The sequence below is a fragment of the Rana temporaria genome, chromosome 3, assembly GCF_905171775.1.
Source record: "Rana temporaria chromosome 3, aRanTem1.1, whole genome shotgun sequence".
In the NCBI taxonomy this organism is placed as follows: domain Eukaryota; kingdom Metazoa; phylum Chordata; class Amphibia; order Anura; family Ranidae; genus Rana; species Rana temporaria.
This window is the reverse complement of record NC_053491.1, coordinates 339,471,672-339,498,031: the sequence shown is the minus strand read 5'-3', so window position 1 is coordinate 339,498,031 and position 26,360 is coordinate 339,471,672. Positions and strand designations below refer to the sequence as shown.

The following is a 26,360-nucleotide window of genomic DNA, read 5'->3' as shown; positions in this document are numbered from 1 at the left end:
GTGAGGAAAAAAGAGTATTTGATCCCCTACTGATTTAGCGTTGGCGGTTGTTTTTTTTTAAGAATTTATTTTTATTTTTCAATGGATCAAAAACGTAAAAAACCGCTGGAGAGTGACGTTTTTTTGAGTGTTTATCAGCGTTGGAGCATTTTTACAGCTTAAAAATACTAGTTTTAGGGTTTTTTTACTTCTAAAAAATGCCACTGCCCATAACTTCTGATAACAGCTTATGTGTGCACACATATGATAACATGATGGAGAGTTTAATGACTGAAGAAAAAAAAGTCTACAGCCAAAAACAGCTGCTGTAAAAAACTTCAAAAAACATCCAGGGTGCATGAGGCCTCATACATACGTTTCGTTTTTTGGACATAAACAGGATGATGGAAGTATCAACACAGGTGGCTGCTCTCTGTTTTTTGCTCCCAAGTACGATAAAAGAAAGGAGAAGAAAAATGCCAACATAGCATAGAACCGTGATGGTTTATTGAGGTAGCATAAGTCCAAACAGACCAAGATAAAACAGTTTCCAAGGTAAAAAACTGCCTGCAGATCACATAGGAACTAGCGTGGCAAGAGTCTTTGCCAATTCTCAGCACGCTAGTTCCTACGTGATCTGCAGACCGTTTTTACATTGGAAACAGTTTTAACCCAGTCTGGAAGATATCATCGTGTCTCAGTGATGATGAATGATTGAACACCAAAAGTGCTATGGCGTTCAATAGTTTATCATCACCGAGACACGAATATTTAAGAACTTTATTTATGTTAGGTTTCCTCACGAATTTGAACATTAACCCCTTGCCGACCAGCACATGACCATATACATCGGCACAATGGCACGGCTGGGCAAATGGGTGTACCTGTACGTCCCCTTTAAATTGCGGCATTGTGGGTGCCCGATGCGTGCTCCGTGAGCATGCCCACGGACACGATGTCCGCCGGGGGCTCACGATCGTGTTACGGAGCGGCAGAACGGGGAGATGCCTATGTAAACAAGGCATTTCCCTGTTCTGCCTAGCAACATGACAGGGATCTACTGCTCCCCGTCATTGGGAGCAGTGATCTATGTCATGGTCTGGTGAGACCACCCACCCTACAGTTAGAATCACTCCCTAGGACACACTTAACCCCTCGATCACCCCCTAGTGTTCAACCCCTTCCCTGCCAGTGTCATTTACACAGTATTCAGTGCATTTTTATAGCACTGACCGCTGTATAAATGACAATGGTAGCAAAATAGTGTCAAAAGTTAAAAGATGTGTCCGCCATAATGTTGCAGTCACGATAAAAATAAAAAAATAAAAAAAAAACGCAGATCGCCGCCATAACTAATAAAAAAATAATAATAAAAATGCCATAAATCTATCCCTTATTTTGTAGACGTTATAACTTTTGCGCAACCCAATCAATATACACTTATTGCGATATTTTACCAAAAATATGTAGAAGAATACATATCGGCCTAAACTGAGAAAGAAATTTGTTTTTTTTTATATATATTTTTGAGGATATTTATTATAGTAAAAAATATAGCTTTTTTTCAAAATTGTTGATCTATTTTTGTTTATAGCGCAAAAAATAAAAAAAACGCAGAGGTGATCAAATACCACCAAAAGAAAGCTCTATTTGTGGGAAAAAAAACGGACGTCAATTTTGTTTGGGTACAATGTTGCACAACCACGAAATTGTCAGCTAAATCGACACAGTGCCATATTGCAAAAAGTGCTCTGGTCAGGAAGGGAAGGGGATAAATCCTTCTGGGGCTGAAGTGGTTATTTTAGATATTCTCTTGGACTTATAACGGTTTATTTAATTTGGATTTTGGTTTTATCAGTTGCTATTTTAGCGTTGCAATTTTAAAGTAATATATTTTTTTTATGCACGAAAGTTCTGTTGTGCAATTGCCAGCTGCTGTTTTTTTTATTTTTTTTATTTTCCACTTCAGACATAACCATTTACCGGGAGAAGGTAGCGAGGCTTGCCCGCCATTCATTTGCCCACCATATCTCCTTCTGGTTTCGCATCATATATGGAAGTTTTTGTATGCTGTTTTGATTTAGTATTTCACCTGTGCAATTTCCATCCACATTTTTACACACACACACAAAATACTTCAGTATTACCAGGAGCTCTGTGTGTTTTGCTAGTCAGATGTAGAAAAGACAATTCTGCTTGCGTATAGATCATGATCAAGGTAGAATTATTTTCTTTTTGGGTTTGTGACTGACTTAAATTTACTAAAACTGGAGTGTGCAAAATCTAGTGCAGCTCTGCATAGCAACCAATCAGTTTTATTGTCAAAGCTTAATTGAACAAGCTGAAGTTAGAAGCTGATTGGCTACCATGCAAAGCTGCACCAGATTCTGAACGCTCCAGTTTTAGCAAATATACCCCATAATTTGATTATACAGTGCAAAAAATGTTCTTCAAGTCTTAAAGGGCTTGTTAAAGGTTCATTTTTAATTTTCTAAATAGGTTACTTTAACCACCTCAATACCGGGCACTTTCACCCCCTTCCTGCCAAGCCATTTTTCAGTGCTGTCACAATTTGAATGACAATTGCACGGTCATGCTACACTTTACCCAAATGAAATTTTAATAATTTTCCCCCCACAAATAGAGCTTTCTATTGGTGGTATTTGATCACCTCTGCAATTTAATTTTTTTTCGCTTTAAACAAAAGAAGAGCGACAATTTAAAAAAAAAAGAAAAAAAAAAACAATATTAAATTTTTGCTATAATAATTATCCCCAAATATATATATATATTGTCACTTTTGACACCATTCACATTTATACAGCGAACAGTGCTATACAAATGCACCGATTACTGTGTAAATGTGACTGGCAGGGAAGGGGTTAACACTAGGGGGCGATCAAGAGGTTAAATGTGTACCCTAGTGAGTGATTCTAACTGTAGGGGAAGGGGACTGACTGGGGGAGGTGACCGATCTGTGTCCCTATGTACAAGGGACACAGCATCGGTCTCCTCTTCCTGACAGGACGCGGATCTGTGTGTTTACACACAGAGATCCACTGTCCTGCTCAGTTACTGGGCAATTGCGGGTGCCCGGTGTACATCGCAGCCGCCAGGCACGCGCATCGGGTTCCCAGTAATGCGCCCGGCGCGCCCCCCTAGTGGCTCTGCAAGGAGAGAACGTCATAACGAGAGCACTATCGTGCTGCTGTCAATTGACGGCGGCCGGTAGTAAAGTGGTTAAGCTAGTGCATTTTTCCTTCAATTTCCCTTCTTAATGTTTTTTTCTTTGTTTTCTTTGTCTGAATTTCTCACTTCCTGTTCCTCCTCAGTAAGGTGTTCAGTAAGCTGTTCTAAATGACTTTCCACCGCTTGGATGATGGTGGAAAGCTTACTGAGGAGAAACAGGAAGTGAGAAATTCAAACAAAGAAAAAAAACATTTAGAAGGGAAATTGAAGGAAAAGGTAAGTGAACCAACAATGCACTAGCTTAACCACTTAAGCCCCGGACTTTTAGGCAGCTAAATGCCCAGGCCAGGTTTTGCGATTCGGCACTGCGTCGCTTTGACAATTGCGCGGTCATGCGACGTGGCTCCCAAACAAAATTGGCATCCTTTTTTCCCCAAAAATAGAGCTTTCTTTTGGTGGTATTTGATCACCTCTGCGGTTTTTCAATATTTTTTACTTTTTGCTATAATAAATATCCCCCAAAAACATATATAAAAATGTTTTTTTTCCTCAGTTTAGGCCGATACGTATTCTTCTACATATTTTTGGTAAAAAAAAAAAAAAAAATCGCAATAGGCGTTTATTGATTGGTTTGTGCAAAATTTATAGCGTTTACAAAATAGGGGATAGTTTTATTGCATTTTTATAAAAAAATTTTTTTTACTACTAATGGTGGCGATCAGCGATTTTTTTCGTGACTGCGACATTATGGCGGACACTTCGGACAATTTTGACACATTTTTGGGACCATTGTCATTTTCACAGCAAAAAATGCATTTAAAGCGGAGGTTCTGCTGGGAAACATTTTTTTTTTAAGACTACTCTGCTGCTGTTCAAATACACAGTTCTTTACTTACTATTGCCGATCTTGCAGCCGCCACGATCGCGCTTTAGCAGTAAAGGATATTTTATAAAAACTTGTGATGGACATTGCCATCTTCATTGAGGGCACCTTGAAGCCCTCCTGTATTTCTTCCGGCATGCGGTGAATGCTGATCTCTCCACTGCACAGTTGCCATCACAACGGCCGGCGGCGTCCTGAAAAGGACACACCCCGCTGTGATGTAACACTAGTCCTCCTTTACCAGCACAGTATCCGCCCTCATCACATGACGCGCTTTGCGGGTCATGTGACCCGCGTCACGTGACAGCACACCTAGCGCGAGACTACACGTGCAGAGAGATCAGTTGATGTGCTATGATTGGCCCACACGTCACTGCAACAGAACCAAGCAAACAGCGCGCACAGCGCCGTCGGGGGAAAGTATAGAAACACCCACTCCCCGATGGGATGGAAACCCGGAAGTACATCAAAGTACAGGTAAGGGACCATTGAAAAAAAAAAAATTGACAACGCTATGATGCTTACATTGGATGGAGGTTAAGGATGCTGGAAAGTTGATTTGGAGGGCGAACCTCCGCTTTAAATTGCATTATTGTTTATTGTGAAAATGACAGTTGCAGTTTGGGAGTTAACCACAGGGGCGCTGTAGGAGTTAGTGTTCACTTAGTGTGTATTTACAACTGTAGGGGGGTGTGGCTGTAGGACTGACGTCATCGATCGAGTCTCCCTACATAAGGGATCACTCGATCGATGCAGCGCCATAGTGAAGCACGGGGAAGCCGTATTTGCATACGGCTCTCCCCGTTCTTCAGCTCCGGGGAGCGATCGCGAGGGGGCGGCTATAAACGAATAGCCGCGCCGTCGTCCCGGATTGCTCCCCGCGGGAATCCGACCGCCGCATGTAGCGGGGGGGGGGTGTCCCCGATCGGACCCCCCACCCGCTAGAAGGTAAGGACGTACATGTACGCCCATTTCCCTTTACGTGCCATTCTGTGGACGTACATTTACATGCGACGGTCGGGAAGTGGTTAAAGGACGCTACTTAGAAAATAAAAAACAAACCTTTACAACCCCTTTAAAACACTAAGCACAAAATCACTTACCGTACATCAATCCCTACTTCCAAAAGAGAATATTAATCACAATTACACACAGTTAGCCCAGTTCCTTAGTGAAAGGCAATAAATCAATGAGAAATTTCACATTAACATGGGGAAAACACAGTTGCTAGTGGCACTGTAGTATATACCTTATATTTTATGTGCAGAAGTTGTCATATTTTCATAGCCCCAGAAAAATGCATAATGAGAAATTGCTTTTATCCTTTTAAAGACTTCAATATGAGCAGAGCAGCAGGGACTTTAACTTCTCTTAAAATTAGTATAGAGCTTTACAGCATAGCACTTTATAGCTAGGGAAGCAACAGAGACCATTTTAACCACGGCAAGACTGACTCTAGTAGTTAGCCACAATAAACTAGAGTTTTCTGTATTTTGAAGACGTTTCATAGCTCATCCACACCCTCGTCAGGTCTAATGAGTGTCAGGAAAATACCTCAACCTTTGTATCTACACAGATCACACCGGCATCTTGAACCATCACCATGGAACGGTAGATGTTATTGTCGAAGGACAGGATGGGAGAAATTAAAATTGTGGAACCACTCTTGTTCTAGTCACATAATCTTTCCCTTGGTGTAGGTAGGCTTCAAAATTGTTAATCCTTTGATTTTCATGGCATTATATGTAAAACACAGACAGTATTGAAGGCCCTCACTTCTGTTTAAGAACTGTTCCAGTTCTCTTTCATGCCTTCTGTGAACCAGCTGTCCATTCTGTCCAAAATGTACACCTCAGAGTCGGTTCACACTAGGGCGACACGACTTCCAGCTCGACTTTCAGAGGCACTTGAACATGAACCACAGGGCGATCTGGGGCGATTTACAACACAACTTGAAGTCGTCTCCAGGACAGGAGACTTTCCAGTGGCCAATAAAACAACAATCAGCTCTGGGAGAGGGAGGGGGAGGGAGAGGTTTGCCTGTATGTTATCTTCCTGGAAAGTCGCTTCAGTTAAGACAGTGATCCGACTTCTGAGGCGACTTCCATTGAAATCAATGGGTACAAATCGCCTACAAGTCGGATTGAAGTAGTACAGGAACTTCTTCTGAAGTCGGATCGCCTTGAGTCGTGTGTATTAACACCGCTCCCATTCACTTCCATTGTTTTTCTCTACAGCGCGACTTGAGGCGACATGAAGTCAGATCGCAAGTCGCCCCAGTGTAAACCGGCTCTCACTGTCCATGAAGACTCCTGATCTGTAGAATTGTAACTCTTACATTAAGCCACTAGTTTGTTGATTAGTTGCTTTGTTTTAAAAAAACATTCACAATTTCAGCCATGTAAATTGCACAGCAGGCTGTCTGTGTCCACTCTGCATAGTGAGCACGTACCTGTCATCCACCTGCTCAGCTGACAAATCCCCCCGCTGAGCAGAATCCGATTGACGGCGTCTGAAAGGGGCCAAAAACCTATGAAGCCTTCCTGACACCAGGACTTAGATTATTTAACTAAAACAGGGTTGTTCTGCAATTACACATCTCATCCTGTTCTTTGACAATAGCATCTGACTTTCCATAGTGATTAAATCAAGGTGTTTATGCTACCAGTGTGGATAAAAAGCAGGCATATTTCCCTGAAACGGATTAAGCCCTACACACCACATTTCACATGCGATTCTATGCGGTGTGTATTCCTTTTGAATAGCTCAAATTGCACCACATCTGCATGAAAAAAAGGATGTGGGCAGTTTTTTTTTGTTCGCAGTGGAACCGGATTGCATGGGCGTTTACACCCATGTGAGCTGGTTTAGGCAAACACTGCATTTTGCGACCTGCTTTTGGGGTGTCGTTAACTTTTAATTGATACCTTCAGCAGATTGCATGGGTGGGATTGCTATGCAGTGTGGGAAATGCACAGGAATTGAGTTTCATACATCAGTGTGAACCAGGGCTAAAACTGAACAATTGGCTTGGAGAAGCTATGAAGAGTCTTTAAATTAAGGCCCCTTTCACACTGGATGCGGGAGGGGCGGTGGCGGTATAGTGGCGCGATTTTTAGTGCCGCTATACCGTCGTATTTACCTCGATATTCAGCCGCTAGCAGTGCGATATTAACCCCTGCTAGTGGCCGAAAAAGGGTTAATACCGACCACAAACCGCGGCTACAGCCGCGATGTCCCATTGATTTCAATGGGAAGGAGCAGTATACACACCGCTCATTTACCGCTCTAAAGATGCTGCTTGCAGGAGATTTTTTTTCCTCCAGCCAGCGCATCGCCTTAGTGTGAAAGCCCTCGGCTTTCACATTGAGAATGCTGGGGCAGGAGTATTTCAGGAGTTATTTATGCGCAATTTTTAGCGCTAAAATGCCTGAAATACGCCTCAGTGTGAAAGGGGCCTTACAGAACAGGTCCAGTTTGATGTGACTATCTACTAGTACAGGGGTCTTCAAACTATGGCCCTCCAGTTGTTCAGGAGCTACAATTCCCATCATGGCTAGTCAAGTCTGCGAATGTCAGGGTTTTACAATGCCTCGTGGGATGTGAGAGCTGTAGTTTGAAGATCCCTGTACTAGTAGATATACCATGACCTGGGTAGATAATATGCTACAAGACTGTGATTTTTGTTTTTCTCAATAATAGAAAAGGCTTCTACTCACATTTGGCTCCTGCCGTCGGGGCAATCATCTGGAGATGGGACTGAGCCTGTGTCAGGGTCCGGTTCTAACTCAAGAGAGTTATCTTGAATCTGCTGGCTCCTCTGATGCTGCTGTATCATCTCTCGCAGAGCCTTTTGAACATCTGCAATTTCTCGCTGTGCGTTCTGGAAGCCAGCATGCAGTTCTGAAAATAGCACCCCAAAATCAAACATTTTTTCAGGAATGTCTTCTACTGCTCCCGAGATGTCCTCCTCTATTCCAGCACAGGTGTCCATCTTGGTCTCCTGCAATTTGCAGCCTGGGTTCCAACTCCACCATAGCTCATACAGTTTCATATAAGCCAAGTACGCCTGGAGACTGTCAAAAGCAGCAGAACTGTGTTTATTGTCTGGATTGAGGTTACTCCTCAGCTCCTCACATCCTGAAAAAATAAAAATAAAAAAATACATATTCCCAATGTTAGGACTGGCACTGAGAAAGTCTAAAAGAGAACGCCATTAAAATGCTAAAATAATTGAAGCCCTACAAGGAAACTGGATGGAAGAGTCTTATGAAATCTAGTGAACTTTGACTCCAGTATATGTTCACCACTACCTGCTCTGTGGCAGACTGTCATTGTTATTTTTTTTTTTACAGATGATATGAGGACTTACCAGAATGAATCATGTAACAATCAGCTTAGTTGTACCGTGTAAATTCACCTAAAATGTTTCAATGCCTCCAACTCACAGTAGGAAGACATTTAGCAAGTGCTACATTTTAACATAACCCTGTAGTAATCCTGCCTAAACTTATTGTGCTTTTGGTGTCCATAGTTTAAAGCCCATCCTTCTAAATTGTCAGTCTTTTTTGTTTATAGCGAAAAAAATAACTGCAGAGGTGATCAAATACCACCAAAAGACAGCTCTATTTGTGTGAAAAAAAAAAACCACATCAATTTTATTTGGGTACAATGTCGCACGACCGCGCAATTGTTGGTTAAAGTAACGCAGTGCCGTATCGCAAAAAAAGGGCCTGGTCAGGAAGTGGATAAATCCTACCGGGTGGTCAAAGTGGTTAAGCCACTATACTATAAACAAACATACAATCCCCTCCGTTATGTGTCCCAGTGTCTATGCTATACAATTTTTTATTTATTTCTACCTTATATCAGAGCGTCTCTTGGCGCTCGCGTGACTCCACGGCTCTCTCCTCTCGCAGCCTGACAGCTATAACGGGCGGGGCCAAGAACTCCCACTGATGTCAGCCGGGGAGAAGAGAGAGGAGAGACGTCATGTAAGCGACGGTAAACACTCTGATATAAAAAGGTAGAAATCTGCATTTTTTTTTTTATAGCACAGACACTGGGACACATAATGTTATATTTTCTGTTAAATAACATTATGTGTCCCAGTGTCTGTGCCATATAAAGTTATGATAGCAGCAGGAGGGGAGGGTTGGGGAGTGGACGGAGCTGACAGGCAAGGAGGGGAACGGGGAGAGCAGAAAGGAGATCTGCGGATGACGAAGGCACGTAAACTGACCACGGTGTCAGGGCTCAGCAGCCATGATAAACTGTGGTCAGTTTACAGGGGGAAAAGCAGAACCAGGCAGGATCAGCCAGGTTATTAAGGTTATACAGGGGGGCCAAATTACACAGCACATGCACTGTGCTATTATTCATGCTTTAGGGAACAGTATTCCTTTTTAACAAATGCTTTAAACAGAAATAGAAAAGCTAGAAACTCTAGCCAAGAATTATTAGCTGTTAATACAAGTTAGAAACGCTACAATGTTTTATATTACCCTGTCCCCAGTGGGGACACTGCTCTTCACTGCCTATCCCAGAGACGCAACAGAATTAGGAAGACAACTCTTTTTGACAGCTGTATCTTTCAGAAGATTTTTTCTTTTATACCGGTTTTAATGTCTGAAATTTTAGATTTTCCCTGTCCATGACAGGAAGCAAGGGTGAATTACTACTGGGGGCAGCACCTGCAAGAAAACCCAACAGTTCTCACATGTTGAGGCAAAGCTAAAAAAAAATGATGCAAGTTTCATTTTAAGTTCTAGAAGCTACAATGCTTTAGTGCCCACTTTGGTGCTGGCCCTTAAAGTACAGCTATACCTTTAACAGAGACTACAATAACCCACCCTCTAGCCCTCCTGAACGATTCTTCACTAAACCCCTACCTAAGCTGCTTACTTAGCTCAGTTGGACTGCAGTAGCCTGCTCTATTCTTCATCGCCACTGGCTACATCCGCCATGTAAACCCCCAATAAAAACTTTAATAGGGCTGTAGTCCAAGTCTGGAGACAACCAGGAGGTGACCCCTACACAAGTCCATGAGGACTCACTGTGCAGGCATGGCAAGCAGTGCAGAAAATTTTGGCCTGGAAAGGATGGAGACAAGGAGTGTGGCACGGTTGTCCTACCTGTAAGTAAGCAACTAGAATAGGATTTTGAGGGTAGGCTCAGGAGGGGTGTGGATGCTGGGTAACTGTAGTTTGTAGTAAAGATATGGCTGTTCTACAAGATAAAATAATTTTAATTGCTAAAAGAGGGTGACCAAAGCAGTTATTACAGCACTCTTCTCTGTTTCTAAATGAACTGTACTGTAAAAGAAAAGCAGAGGTGGGAAGCACCTGTAGTATGTAAATAAAAACCCTAAGATCTCCAAAACCTCTCATTGTCCTATTAGGTCCCCATGTTTTCAGTTTTGGATGGAATTGTAGGGTTCTGTTAGGAATCACTGAACACATTCCCATGTCAAAGAGATTGCATCGAGAACAAGATTTCACACTTCAATGTGGATATCTTTCTTCTTGGTCCTTACCATCTGGAAGCAAAAGTCGAGCAATATCTTGCATTAAAGTGAAATGTCCAGCTTGCTGACATCTGTGGAGGCTGCGAAGTAAGGCAGGTGCAGCCTCATCCGAGTTCCTCAAGAGATAACTGAGAGCGGACAGTGCCACCTCCTGGGAGATGTGGAGTAACAGCTAAATGGAAACAAAAAGCACAGATAAGCAACGAAAATGGCAACTTTTTTTCTTTTACATCTTTGAAAACCTTACAAAATTGTATGTGCATCAATCCACAGTAGCAGACTCAGAAAGCCTATGATTTAAATGTGAAACCTGAACATATATTGTATCATGCATTTTAATTTTAAACAGTTCGCTCAACCTCCTGTTAGAGAAGAAAAGCCAATTTGCAATCCAGAATATGTCCTGTCTGTGCCAATGTCTGTCCATCCACTCAACTACATTGCAGTAATTGAATGCATATGCTAAGGCCGCTTTCACACTGAAAGCGCCCAGGCGTCGGTGGTAAAACGCCACTATTTTTACAGGCGTTCTACCATCGTTTTTGCAGCGCTTTTCGGCCTCTAGCCGGGGGTAAAAGTGAAAAAGGGTTAAAAGCGCCCGCACAGCGGCACGGTTTTCCGGCGGTTCTGCCCATTGATTTCAATGGGCAGGGGCGCTTTAGGAGGGGTGAGTTCACCGCTCCTAATGCGCTTCAAAGAAGCTGCTGGCAGGACTCTTTCTGACGCCCTGCCAGCACACCGCTCAAGTGTGAAAGCTCTCAAGCTTTCACACTGGAGTGAATGGAGCTGCTGTTATAGGGTGCTTTGCAGGTACTATTTTTAGCGCTATAGCGCCTGCAAAGCTCCTCAGTGTGAAAGGGGTTTAACAGAGAGCAAAATAAGAGCAGATCCAATGGCATCATAGGAGAAGAGCTTCTTCCTGCTCAGCTACGATATGAGGTGTTGGTCTGCCGATCGGCATCCAATCAGCGCTCTCAGCCAATGGCAGTATAACCCAAATGTAATAGACTTACTATATCCCTCAGTAGACAGGGAGCAGTTAAATAAAATATATATATAGGTGGTAACAGTCCCTCAAGCCCAGTTTTGTAGATCATATGGGTTCCATGGATGCTGTGGATCTCAGCATTTCCTGCTCTGGATTCCCTTCTGACTAATTTACCTAGCCACTGTGTTTTGATGGCCAACCTTCTTCATACAGAATTGTAGTTGTGCTATATTTTGGCATAATGTAATTACAGCTGAACTCCAGACAGATATTACAGCTCTGTAATTATTAATACATCATTAAATGTCTTTTTCAATAAAAGCAGTGAATGTACCTGAATGTGTCTTGGTATCAGGCTGTTGCAGCCCAATGTACAGCAGCTCAGAGAGGGGAATGAAAAAACACAAGCAGCCAATTGTGTGCTGTAGTTCAAGTAGCATGCTGGAAGGAGGAGTGAGCAGAGCGACTATAGCTGTGCTCATTAGTCTTCTGCTTCTACTTTCATTGTTCAGTCACAGGGTGGGGGAGGGGGAAGGGATTTTTAAGTCAAAATACAGCAGAAAGAAATCAGGAAAATGATTTTACAGGTAAACAAAAAATCCTAGAGTACATCACAGAACACAGAGGACTTTATTTTCATGACTATTTTGGGTTAGCTACACCTTAAAGCGGACCTTTTAATGTTGCGAAATTTAATGTTATTTCTGCATGATCGATCTTCGAGATCGGCCAGCTTAAGATTGATCGCCTGCTTAACATCTTCATGTTCTGTGCAGATATCAACAACCTCATTGTGAGCAGTGAAAAGATCAGCCATGTTATGTGCTGCAGACGTTGATCCTGGTATTGCACTACATTGGCCAGTGAGGATACTGCAGCTGATAGATCAGAGTACAGAGTCTGCTTAAGGGAGATCAGCATGTGTTTCATCGTCTGCTCTGAGATGGGCTGATCAGAGGCAGGGAAGTTATCTATGGCTGCTGCTTTCTGGACATTAGGAGGGGGCAGTATGAAGGGAATCCAGGGGCCGCGTCCTGGAGTGTCATCCTCTCTCCTGGTACTTGGATTTAACAGGGAAGGCCGAGGAAGGTGGGCGCTGAGTACTCACAATTTGCTGCAGTGGGGAAGCCTGGATGCTGATGTCCGCCACTGTTGTTATGAGGGGACGGCAGAGCTGCATGGCTGAGGGAGCCGCCGGCGCCATCTTGTCCTTGGCCTGCTCTAGCTAGCAGGAAGAAGTCCGTGAGCTTTTGTGGCAGGGTCGGCTGTTTCCTGCGTTTGAGCATGGCGCGCGGGCGTTGCGGTTCCCGCTGGGATGGTTTTCGGGCAGTTTTTGTGCTGTTCAGCCCGATGTGGAGTCGCTATTAGCCGGGTATAGAGCGGAGCGTGCTCTTCTCCACAATCATCAAACAAGCTTTCTGCCCTACAAGGGAAGCTTCTCAATTTGCTTCTTGTAGTAAAGATTTTTTCCTATGGCTAAGGTATAGTTATTTTTCAGCAGCTGTTCCTGCTGTGGTGTACCGAGGGTACGCACACCAGCGGTGTCTTCATCGTGCTTACACGCATTGCCAGTCTGCCCCTTCTGAAACCTACCAGAGAGAGGCTTGGCTGAGTTTGCAGAAGTTACACCTGGGCAGGGATTCTTGCCTCTTTTTGGTCAGTGTTCATTTACCTGAAGTGGGCAGCATAACCAAAGTAGCCATAAACATCATGTCCTCTGTGTCCTGTTATGTATGATTAAGAAATCATGTCACCTCCCCTGCTAGACTGGCTTGTGCCGTGTTTTCCAGAGCTGTATAAATCTCAGGACTTGATAGACAATAATATAAAATTGTTTAGCAGGTAAAAACAAATCTCATATATTCATTTCATCTGGGTATTTAACCGGTTTTCCAGGAGTTTGGCTTTAAAGACAGTAATTAGCATAGCATTAGCATTCTTTATATGCAGAATACAGAGTAAAAAAACAAAAAGTTCATTATATTGTGCAGATGCATGAAAAAAAAAATACCCTGCAAAATCAATATAAATGTAACCTATATCATCTTATACTACTACATCAAAAAAACAAACAGAAAACAAAAACAAAAAACAAGCATAAACACCATAATATGGCCTGCGGAAAGAAGCCTTACATTACCTGCTTAGGGATGGTATTAGCAGTGCTTGGAGGGGTCTCGGATGAACACAGTTGCTGATAGGCCTCAGTATACTGATCTGCTGTACATACTCCATACTCCTTCTGCCACACTCCAGTGAGTTTACTCATGAAAGTGTCCTCACTGACGCTGCCAGCCCATTCATGAAAACATGGGACCGCCTGCGTCTTCCAGTCTATCCCAGTCTTCTCTGCAACGTGACTGTAAAGAAGTTCGCTGGTACACAGTAACAGCCTCTGCCCCTGTAAAATAGGTTATGCGTTTTAAATATTTCCATCTTGAACAATAATCATTCCAATATAATGGTCTGATTTTCCAATAATTGCTAAAGTGAACGTACCCTCAGAGATGGGTATTTATTACATCTTACAGATGATATCACAATACGCCTTTTAACAATTCTTCCTTCCTAGAAGGCCAGCACCATCTTTGTTCAGAAGTTATCTAAAGTCAGCATCTACAACCTGAACTGAGGAGCTGCCCTAGAGTTAAAACAATCATACAAATTACAGAGCCTAAGCGGTAGTTTTTTGTTCTGGGCTGTGGGTTTGCTTCGTCTCTTAAAGACTAAATTCCTGATTTTGCTTCACATCTTGTAAACAGAACAAAGTTACAACTTTGCAACACTGACCATTGGGGAAGAGGAAACATTCGTTCTAACTGCTGCAGATTCTCAGCATCTAGTCACCTGTCTGAAGCTCAAGGGGATCGTTTGTGTGGTGGTTTACGGGAGCAATATCTGTCTCCCTCCAGCTTTCAGCCCATACATATGTCAGAGCGTGCTAATCAGTACACTCGTGGCCCATTCAAACTACAAAGCCCATCTGCCACTGTGGCGCATGGGACTTTTTCATTCAAAGAGTCCTGTGAATGAATGATGCAGCTGTGTGGATGGACCCCCCCCCCCCCCCCCCACACAGCAACACTGTTTTCAAAATGGAATGAGAGAAATAATTATTCAAGTTAAATCCTAAAAGCAGAGCTACTTTCAACAACTTGAACTAGTTGCAGACTCTGGGTGTGCTACATGCCCCAAAAAAAGTCATCATTGTACACAGGACGTGTGTAGCACACCAGGTTCTCTGCCTGTGTGCTAGGACGCCCCCCCCCCCCCCCTGTAAACTACTATGTTGGCTTTAATTAAAAAAAAAAAAAAAAAGAAATGCACCAGATTTCAGATGTAACATGCAACAATTAGCTTTTCTCCATAACTGGCAATTGACTGAGTTTTGGTGGACAGAGTGCACCAGGCAGAGCTGTAATTGTGCTGCATTAAAAAAAAAAAAAAAAAATTACACAAATGACAAAAAAAATAAAAAATCATTAAAAAAAATAAAAAAAACTTGCCTAGCCCCCTAACCAAATCTATGGTTGTTATTCCAGACTTTTTTGATAGCGCTATAGACTCTCCGGTCAAACACACACTGGAAGCACTGGACATATTTTCTTAAACCAGTCTATAATTCAGGCAAGTTGCTGTGTCTTAAAAGGAGAGTGGAGCTAATGTGATGGTAAATCTGCTCTCAAGGTGTCTTGGCAGAGAAAGGCATAATAAACATTATATAGGTACTGGGCCCTCCTGTACCTTCTGTATTGAACTGTACTGTCATTGTTCTGTCCCCCCTCTACATTGTAAAGCGCTGCGTAAACTGTTGGCGCTATATAAATCGTGTATAATACTAATAATTATATATCTCTGGTGGTGTTTACCAGCAGGCTGGCATGAGGCTGTAGACACTGTTGGGCCCCAACCCAGTTCTTCACAGCGACATGTTCCTGTGTACAGCGCATGGCGAAGGAGGCGGCTAGGTCCTTCTCTCCTGCTAGTAATGCTAGTTCAGCTGCAGTGCTCAGAGATAGCAGGTCCCCTTTCTTGGCCAGGACTTTAGCTGCATCATAGTGAGAGGATGCCCCTAAGTAACTGCAAGAGAGGGAGAGTGAGAAACAATATGTAGAAAAAAACAACAATAAGCCCCTATTTAAAAAAGGAAACTATACAAAAATTACATTTTGAAAAATCAGTGCACAGTATGTAAACGTTTTCCTTGTAAAAGTTTCAGAAAATGATCAAAACCAAACATTTTTTGAAATAACAGCCATATTTTTAAACACATAGCTCTCAACTTGTCCAGTAATCAAATGGAAAAAAACTTTATACTGTAGCTCAAATTCTTTTACTTTTTTTAGTTTTGGACAGAGCTGCCTAGGGTTAGTGTTGCTGTCTGTGTACGCATTAAGGAGACTTCCCTTAACTTCAGGACAAGCAGTGAAACATTTTTTAATGGAGCGGAAGGGTTTTAACTGACAATTGTAATATCTGTTCCTTCTTTTCACAGACAGCGAGGAGCAGTGACAACAGAAATGTGAAGCGAGGAATCTGCCCAATGAGATCACAGACAGAAATAAAAACATAACAGAAAAAATAAATCTTCCCCACCTAATTCTTAAAAAAAAAAAAAAAAAAAATTACCGCAGTGAAAGTGTACTTTTGGGCAAAATAATATAACCAAACATATGCAGTGTGCATCTTTACAATGCATGTACATTTTCCATGATTTTTCTTTTTAACCACTTCTCTACTTTGGGTGTTTTTCAGATTTGGCGTTTACAAGACTAAAACATTTTTTTTTGCTAGAAAATTACTTAAAACCCACAAACATTATATATATTTTTTTCTAATACCCTAGAGAATAAAATGGCGATCATTGCAATACTTTTTGTCACACCATATTTGCGCAGCGGTCCTACAAGAGCACTTTTTTTGGAAAAAAATCACTTTTTTGAATAAAAAAATAAGACAGCAATAAATTTGGCCCAATTTTTTTATATATTGTGAAAGATAATGTTACGCCGAGTAAAATGGTACCCAACATGTCACGCTTACAAATTGCGCCCGCTCGTGGCATGGCGTCAAACTTTTACCCTTAAAAATCTCGATAGGCGACGTTTAAAAAATTCTATAGGTTGCATTTTTTGAGTTACAGAGTAGGCCTAGGGCTATAATTATTGCTCTCGCTCTAACGATCGCCTCACTTGTGTCGTTTGAACACCGTTTTCATATGCGGGCGCTACTCACGTATGCGTTCGCTTCTGCGCACGAGCTCGTCGGGACGGGGCGCTTTAAAAATTTTTTTTTTTTTTCTTATTTATTTTTATTTATTTTATTATTTTTTACACTGGAAAAAAAAAAAAAAAAAAAAAAAAGATCACTTTTATTCCTATTACAAGGAATGTAAACATCCCTTGTAATAGAAAAAAGCATGACAGGTCCTCTTAAATATGAGATCTGGGGTCAAAAAGACCTCAGATCTTATATTTAGACTAAAATGCAAAAAAAAAAAAAAATATTGGAAAATGTCATTTTTTCAAATGACAAAAAAAAAATTTTTTCTTTAAGAGGCTGGGCGGGACTGACGTTTTGACGTCACTTCCGCCCAGCCGAGCTATGGGGACAGGCGAAGGAGATTTTTCCTTCAGTCTCGTCCCCGCTCAGCTCCCGAACGGTCGCGATCTCCTCCGCCGCTACCGACGGCTCCGGTAAGCGGCGGAGAGCGCGGGAGAGTCCCTCTCCCGCCACCGATAACGGCGATCTCGCGGCGCATCCGCCACGGAGACCGCCGTTATCGTTACCAGAACCGCTGACAGTAAAGATAGATACCTCGGTTGTGGCAGCAGCTGCTGCCGTTACCGAGATATGTATCTTTAAAGTGCCGCCGTATATAGTCGTACAGCGGTCTGGAAGTGGTTAAAAATGCTGCAAGTACAGAGTACCTGTTGATCTGCCAGAATTCCAGCTCATAGGGCCAGATTCGCATATCTGGGCGTATCTTTGTGCGGGTATAGCGTATACCATTTACGCTAGGCCGCCACAATTAAGACAGGCAAGTGCAGTATTCACAAAGCACTTGCTCCGTAAGTTGAGGCGGCGTAGCGTAAATTGGCCGGCGTAAGCCCGCGCAATTCAAATTTTGAAGAGGTGGGCGTGTTGTATTAAAATGAGCCGTGACCCCATGCAAATGAGGGGCCGAAAGAACGGCGTATGCGCCGTCCGTGGACGTATCCCAGTGCGCATGCGTCGGATAGAATGCCTAAGATGCGTCGAACACTGCCTACGACGTGAACGCAACTTACGCACAGCCCTATTCACGTACGACTTACGTCAACGACGTAAAATTTGACGGCTGTTCCGACGTCCATACTTTGCATTGGCTACGCCTCATATAGCAGGGGTAACTTTACGCCGGACGTAAGACTAACGTAAAAGGCGTAGCGGGCGCAAGTACGTTCGTGAATCGGTGCATCTACCTAATTTGCATATTCTACGCGGAAATCTATGGAAGCGCCCCTTGCGGCCAGCCTAAATATGCACCCACGATACGACGGCGTAAGAGACTTACGTCAGTCGTATCTTGGCAACAGTGAGGTGTATCTGATTCTATGAATCAGGCGCATAGATGCGACGCCTCACATTCAGACTTCCGACGGCGTATCAGGAGATACGCCGTCGGAAGTCCTTTGTGAATCTGGGCCATAATTTCCTGTGGTGAGCCCACAACGCTGCCTCTGATGGAATAAAACTACAAAGGAATTCCCTTAATATTCCCAGGAAAAGTGTAATTTGAAAGCTCAGCTCGCATATTGCCGACTCCAGTGTTCTAGCTGTGAGCATATACCTGGGTCCAGTTCCGAGTCAAAGTTCTCCCAAGAAAGATATATTAACTAGTACTCTTAAGAGCCATGGGCGAGATTCACATACCTTTGCGGCGGCGTAACGTATCCCGTTTACGTTACTCCGCCGCAAGTTTTCAGCGTAAGTGCTTGATTCACAAAGCACTTGCGTGTAAACTTGCGGCGGCGTAGCGTAAAGCCGTCCGGCGCAAGCCCGCCTAATTCAAATGGGGCGTGTACCATTTAAATTAGGCGCGTTCCCACGCCGAACGTACTGCGCATGCTCAGTTTTGAAATTTCCCACCGTGCTTTGCGCGAAATGACGTCGCCCCGACGTAATGTTTTGAACGGCGATGTGCGTTACGTCCTTTTGTATTCCCGGACGACTTACGCAAAAAAAAAATACTTTAACATGGGCTGTCTAATATTACACCACCCAAATAGCAAGCGCAACTTTGCGACGGGAAAAACCGACGAGGTAAGAGAATGCGACAAACACGCGTACGTTCGTGGATCGCCGTAAACAGCCAATTTGCATACCCGACGCGGAAAACGACGCAAACTCCACCTATCGGTCGCCGAAGTATTGCATCCTAAGATCCGAAGGCGTACGAAGCCGTACGCCTGTCGGATCTTAGCCAAATGCCGTCGTATCTTTGATTGTGAATTACAAATAAACATACGATGCGGCAAATTTGAAAGTACGCCGGAGTATCAGCAGATACTCCGGCGTGCTTTTTCTGTGAATCTGGCCCCATGTGTCTAAAAACGAACTACTCTATGAATGGAATTTACAGAAAATGAGTCAAAATATAAACTGGGCATAACATGTCAAAAGGCTGTTAGAATTGTTTTCCCCAAGCCCCGAGTTCTCTTACTCTTCTAACGGATGTTTACATTATTTATCAGAAAGCAGTGCTTTGCATAGAATCCACCTACGCCCATAACCTTAGGTAGAGTCAGGTACTTACCACTTGGCAGCCATGGCGTAGTGTCCATCCTGCTCCAGCACTGCAGCCCAGCTGGTGTACAGCTCCCGTAGAATGGGGTCATCAGAGAGCAGGCGTGCTTTAGCCACAACAATGGCTTCCCTGAAATAAATCAGAAGGGGAATTAGGATCTTTCAGCTTTTGTGTCATTACATGTAAAAATATTCCCCGTCTCACCAACAGACCCTCCATAATCTTATGGGGACAGTAAAAAATTCTTTCAGTTATACAATACACAAACTGTTAACTGAAGTCAAAAATTGCATCTGAGACATGGTCATAAACATACTTGCCTCCCAGCAGCCACCGCTTAGACCAGATGATTGGTCAGATGGTCTCTGTCAACACCCCTTTGATCCGAAAGAAAATGGAAATGACAGGACAGTTTGACAGTTGCATTGCCATGTCATTATCAGGTAGCTACCGCCCCATTTCCTTTGCCAATATTGATATACTATACGTTTTTATTCCAAAATTATCGCCAACAGCCCACATCTTTTATTCCAGACTTGATACAAGTGACCAAATGGGGTTCACACCAGACCAGGAAGCCCAAGATAATGCCCTCCAATCCATCTCTTTAACCACTTCAGCCCCGGACCATATTGCTGGTCAAAGACCAGGCCAGTTTTTGCGATTCGGCACTGCGTTGCTTTGACAATTGCACGGTCGTGCGACGTGGCTCTTAAACAAAATTGGCATCCTTTTTTCCCCACAAATACAGCTTTCTTTTGGTGGTATTTGATCACCTCTGTGGTTTTTATTTTTTGCGCTATAAACAAAAATAGAGCGACAATTTCGAAAAAAAATGAATATTTTTTACTTTTTGCTGTAATAAATATCCCCCCAAATTTTTTTTTTTTTCATCAGTTTAGGCCGATACATATTCTTCTACATATTTTTCATTAAAAAAAAAAATCGCAATAAGCGTTTATTGATTGGTTTGCGCAAAACTTATAGCGCTTACAAAATAGGGGATAGTTTTATGGCATTTTTATTAATATTTTTTTTTACTAGTAATGGCAGCGATTTTTATCGACACTGCGACATTATGGCAGACACTTTTGACACATTTTTGGGACCATTGGCATTTTTATAGCGATCAGTGCTATAAAAATGCATTGATTACTATAAAAATGCCACTGGCAGGGAGGGGGTTAACACTAGGGGGCGAGGAAGGGGTTAAGTATGTTCCCTGGGTGTGTTCTAACTGAAGGGGGGGTGGACTGACTTGGGGGAAATGACTGATCGCTGTTCATACATTGTATGAACAGACGGTCAGGCATTTCTCCCCCTGACAGGACCGGGAGCGGTGTGTTTACACACACAGCTCCCGGTTCTCGCTCTAACGAGCGATCGCGGGTGCCCGGCGGTGATCGCACCCGCCGGGCATGCGCGTCAGGGGGCGAGCACGCCCCTATTGGCTGCTCGGCGAGATGACGTAATATTACGTGATCTCGCCCAGCGGAGCCGACCTGCCGCCATAAAACTGGGGCGGCTGGTCGGCAAGAGGTTAATCAAATATGTCCAGAAGCCCAATATCCAGGCTTGCCTTATATCAGTAGATGCTGAAAATACATCTGACCGGATCCATCGTGACCCAACATGCTGCAAAAAATGTTGGCCCTATATGCGAAAACCTTACGTGAGAATATGCTCTAATATGTTGCTCTCAGATTCAATTGAAATAAAAAATGGAACTTGCCAGGGATGCCCCCTTTTTCCTCTTTATACGTTCTGAGCATGGAAACAACTTGTCATTGTGCTCCGTAATAACCCAGATAGCAAGGGTATTGAGGTGGGCGCCCTAAACTATGCAAATAACCTTCTTAATATCTCTTTCCCGCTTACGTCTCTCCCTTCGCTTATGAGGGAACTTGCAGACTTTGGATTGGCGAGTAATTTTAAAGTCAACTACGAGAAAACAGAGGCCCTTAACATCTCCTTATCCTCTCTAGGAGAGCTCCAGACTACCTTCTAATTTTCTCTTTAAGTGGCAACACCGAGCTATTAAATATTTAAGAGTTTATATCCCAACTACTTTCTCCGATCTAAACTACACACCCCTACTCTCCCTTGTCCGCACCCGTCTTAAGTCGTACGATAAGTCCACTATCTCTTGGTTTGGCCGTATGAATGTCATGAAGATGGACATGCTGGGGTTGATTTACTAAAGGCAAATCCACTTTGCACTACAAGTGCACTTGAAAGTGCAGTCAATTTAGATTTGAGGTGAAGATCTGAAATAAGGGGAAGCTCTGCTGATTTTATCATCCAATCATGTGCAAGCTAAAATGCTGTTTTTTATTTTCCTTGCATGTCCCCTTCAGATCTACAGCGACTGCACTTCCAAGTGCAATTGCAGTGCACTTCTAGTGCAAAGTGGATTTGCCTTTAGTAAATCAACCCCGCTGTCTATTGCTCTATACATTTCAGACAGTCCCAATAGCCCCTCCTTCAGGGTACTTTTCTCATATTAACACACTAATTACGAAAAAATATCTGGCAAGGCAAAAAAATACAGGTTTCATTGCTCCCTGCCTAAATTTAGAGGTGGTGTGGCTCTACCCAACCAACTCTTGTACCATCATAAATCCTTTTCCTCAGGATTCTTGATTGGTACCATAGAGATTCTAAATTATAGATGGCTCTGGAACATTACCTACTTGTTCCTGACATCACTTCTTTGCCATGGTCCGACCCCAAAAACAGACCACACACACACACATGCCTTGCCTCTTATGGTAATTTATATGCTTTGTATATATGGGACATAGGAAAAGGCTTACTCACGACCAGTCCCAGCCCACTTTCGCCCCTTTTTGAGACTACTACATTTCCTCCCATTCTTGATTTCTTATCTGGAAAAATTAAGATAAACTGCTGCTTTGCCATACCTTTCGGAATGGTACACGGCTTCCCTTGTAGCAGCTGTTAGCGTCCTGTCATAACTAGGCCAGAGGCTGGTTGGAATACTCCCAACTCCGACATCACCTTGTCACCAACTAGTCTACAACTGCCCTGACTTTAAGAGCTTACTGTCCCAGTCTGCCTGACTGGAACACTCCTTATCTCACATATACCATATATGTAGTCCTTCCTACCGCATGCCCCACAGTTTATTACCAAATGGGAGCAGGAACTTAATATCCCCAGTCAAGACTTTGACTAGGACAAAATACTAAAGTTTACTTCTAAGACTTCCACATCTTCTAGAGCACAGGAGCGTAATTATAAAATCCACACCAGGTGGTATCAATGCCCTACTACTCAACACAAAATCGACCCATGAATTCCGAACACCTGTTGGAGATGTTTTCAGGCGCCAGGTACCATGACTCATATTTGGAGCACTTGTCCTCTCATAACTCCTTTCCAACATGGTGGGTTTGGAATCAGAAATTTCTCTAAATTTGCCTCAAACCTCTGATCTCCCTGCCATAAAACTCCCTACCCTTTATTGGATACCCAACTTCATCCCTCATCATAGTGCTGGGGTCTTACCTCCCACCCCCCTATTTTTTTTTTCTTTACTTTTCTTCTTTGTTCTACAAGGTTTCATTTCTTTCTTATCCATGTTTTCTGTTTGCTACACACCCATCAAGAATTTCACATGCTTGTCTGTTCACAATCAAATTTTTGTTACCTGTATGCCCGAAAGAGTTATCCCTATTGCTTACATTGTAGAAAGCCCCTCCGTGTAAATGACGTTTGATGTTTCCTATGTTTTTGGTCTAAGGTATATTTGTGAGACTTCACTCTGTATATTTATCTGACTACTTCACCTCTACTATGAATTAGTTGAGGACAGAATCACTAATTGTCCTCCTATTACTCTGCTATTAATGATGCCTGGATCCTATAAACATAAAAAAGACTTCTCTGACTATTCCTGACCTCCGCATATATTGTGATTGCCAGGGCCTGGTGTAAACCACAGCCCCTGTCCTTTGTGGAATGGGCCTGTGAGATGGACTTTATTTGGTCATCTAAAAAATTTGAGCTCCTGGGAAACCATTAAATCTGACGATTACACTCCAACATGGTGGGTTTGGAATCCGACATTTCTCTAAATTTGCCTCTTATCTCTGATCTCGCTGTCATATAACTCCCTACACTTTATTGGATACCCAACTTTATCCATCATCATAGTGCTGGGGTCTTACCTCCCACCCCCCTCTTTTTTTCTCTCTCTACTTTTCTTCTTTGTTCTACAAGGTTTCATTTCTTTCTTATCCATGTTTTCTGTTTGCTACACAGCCATTAAGAATTCCACATGCTTGTCTGTTCACAATCAAATTTTTGTTACTTGTATGCCCGAAAGAGTTATCCCTATTGCTTACATTGTAGAAAGCCCCTCCGTGTAAATGACGTTTGATGTTTCCTATGTTTTTGGTCTAAGGTAGATTTGTGAGACTTCACTCTGTATATTTATCTGACTATTGACTGCCTTGCCACCCTCTTACTAGTGTAGTTGCGTTCCTTTGTTATTTACCTATTGGGGATATGTCCTGTCATCTTTTGATATGCTTATGTACCAGCATGTAAACCTACTTTCACTGAGATATTATATCGTGACGAATATGGACATATGTCCGAGACTTACATTCCCTTTTTTTCATGTGAATTTGTTATAACACAAAAAAATAAACTGTAATAAACAAAGATTAAACATAAATGGTCATCAGGATGCTGCTGCTGGTCCAATTATTGACTTAGTGAGGAAGAACGCTGTGGTTGAACTACAGCACAACCCAAAGAAAAAAAGCAAAGGGTAAAAAAAAAAAGTGCATGTAGATGGATGCTCTTAATCAACCCAGGTAATGCAAACAGGACAACAAAAGTACGCTCTATTTTTCCTGACAAATGACTTGGTCATAAAGGAAAGGCCACAATCATGCCTAGGTCCTACTACAAAAATGATTTCCAGCACACATACCTATAGAAATGGTTTCCTTGCAGTAGTTGAACAGCCTCGTATACTTTGTTAATAGACAGAAGGTGGGAAGCAGCTTTCGTGTATTGTTCCTGGAAACACAGTTGCTTCACGTAGGATTCAACCGCCCAAACCCAGACCTTGTATCCAGCTACAGGAAGAATATAAAAGCCATTAATTTAATGCAGTCCTTTCAAAGTCCAGAATTCAGGGCTGATAAGAGGAAAGTACAATATACATGTACAGCTAGCCATCTACTGTGTACAGAATTTTTTTAAGACTCTGAAAAAGGAACCATGTGCATTTTCAACCGTGATCAGAAAAGATTGGAGTATATTCATTCTGACCCTCTTACCTACCCATGGGAGACAGCGCCACCAGTTGGTCTGTGAGCTCTGCCCTCTCTGCAGCCAGTTGTAATGTCCCCTTCAGGTCCCCTTTCCACAACATGATGTGGTGCTGCAGCTCAGGGTGTCCACCCTCCAGATGTGCTTTTCCTATCAGAAAAACATTAATTAAAAAAAAAGGCAATACATAGTTATACAGAGAACTACAATAATTAGTATTGAGAACATAATCTGTAATGAATTTTTTAGTTTTAACTGTTGTCAAAATGTCCCTGCCAGCTTCCAGCAAAAGCGACTAGAGTTCAAATGCTTTAAACAGTTTTCTTTCTTTTTTGATAGAACCCCACTCACATTTTGTTACATTGTTGCCTGCCTTCCTGTAGTGAATCTTTCTTCATGTTGGAATGCTTGAGGAAACATCAGAGTACTTTATAAGTCCTCTAGGCGGAGGTGGGGTTAAAGTGTGCAACCAGTGGTGTGATGCAACAACCTGGTCATCTACTTGAGAGCTCTGAGTGGATAAATTTAGCGCCAAATTTTAAAGGTTTGCACCATAAAGTGAATACATTCCAAACATAGCCCCCTAATAAACTGTATTGGTCAATAATACAGGGTGACCCTTTTTATCTGTTCACGACTCTGGACTGTATATACAGTGGGTAAAATAAGTATTGAACACATTACCATTTTCTAGGTAAATAGATTTCTAAAGGTGCTATTGACATAACATTTTCAACACATGTCAGGAAAAACCTATGCAATCCATACATACAAAGAAACCAAAACAAATATGTTCAGAAATTAAGTTATGTGTAATAAAAAACGGAATGACACAGAGAAAAGTATTGAACCCCCAACTGAAATGTATTTAATACTAGATACAAAATCCTTTGTTGGTAATGACCAACAGGACCTCAGGACGCCTACTGTATGGAGCAACTAGTTGCATTCATTGCTCAGTTGTGATTTTGGCCAATTCTTCCACACAGTCTTCAAATCTTAAAGGTTTCCGTGGGCCTCTTCTATGAACTCTGATCTTTAGTCCTTTCCATAGGTTTTCTATTGGATGTAAGTCGAGTGATTGGCTGAGCCATTCTAGTTGCTTGGCTTTGTGCTTGGGATCATTGTCTAGCTGAAATGTTTTCTATCGTTGCATCTTCATCATCCTAGTAGATGGCAGCAGATTTTTATCAAAAATGTCTTGGTACATTTTTTCATTCATCCTTCCTTCAAAGATATGAAGTTTGCCAGTACCGTAAGCTGAAAAACAGCCTCATACCATGATGTTACCACCTCCAAACTTCACTGTATGGGGGGTGTTTTTGGGATGGGCAGTGCCATTTGACCTTTGTATTATGGCATCCAAAGAGTTCCATTTTGGTCTATCTGACCAGACTATATTCTCCCAGTATTTCACAGGCTTGCATAAATGTTGTGCAGCAAACTTTAAACAAGCTTCAACATGCTTTTTCTTCAGCAATGGAGTCTTGCATGGTGAGCGCGCTTACAGGCCATGGTCGTTGACTGCATTAATTATAGTTTTCTTTGAAACAATTGGACCTGCAAATTCCAGGTCTTTCTGAAGCTCTTCACAAGTGCTCCTTGGCTCTTGGACAACTATTCTGATAATTATTTTCACTCCTCCGTCAGAAATTTTGTGAGGAGCATCTGGTCGTGGCCAGTATATGGTGACATG

General features: G+C 42.5%; 1 protein-coding gene across 2 annotated transcripts in view; it reads right to left on the bottom strand.

Annotated features, from left to right (window-relative positions):
- GEMIN5 (gem nuclear organelle associated protein 5) overlaps positions 1–26,360 on the bottom strand; it is a 127,052-nt gene that overhangs the window by 12,409 nt on the left and 88,283 nt on the right. For both annotated transcript variants that reach the window (XM_040345087.1, XM_040345088.1), the window contains exons 21-27: positions 24,677–24,814; positions 24,321–24,468; positions 19,364–19,483; positions 15,435–15,645; positions 13,706–13,966; positions 10,587–10,749; positions 7,771–8,191 (exon numbers count right to left, since the gene is read on the bottom strand). In XM_040345087.1, the coding sequence (XP_040201021.1) occupies positions 7,771–8,191; positions 10,587–10,749; positions 13,706–13,966; positions 15,435–15,645; positions 19,364–19,483; positions 24,321–24,468; positions 24,677–24,814 (1,462 nt within the window). The remainder of the gene's footprint in view (positions 1–7,770; positions 8,192–10,586; positions 10,750–13,705; positions 13,967–15,434; positions 15,646–19,363; positions 19,484–24,320; positions 24,469–24,676; positions 24,815–26,360) is intronic.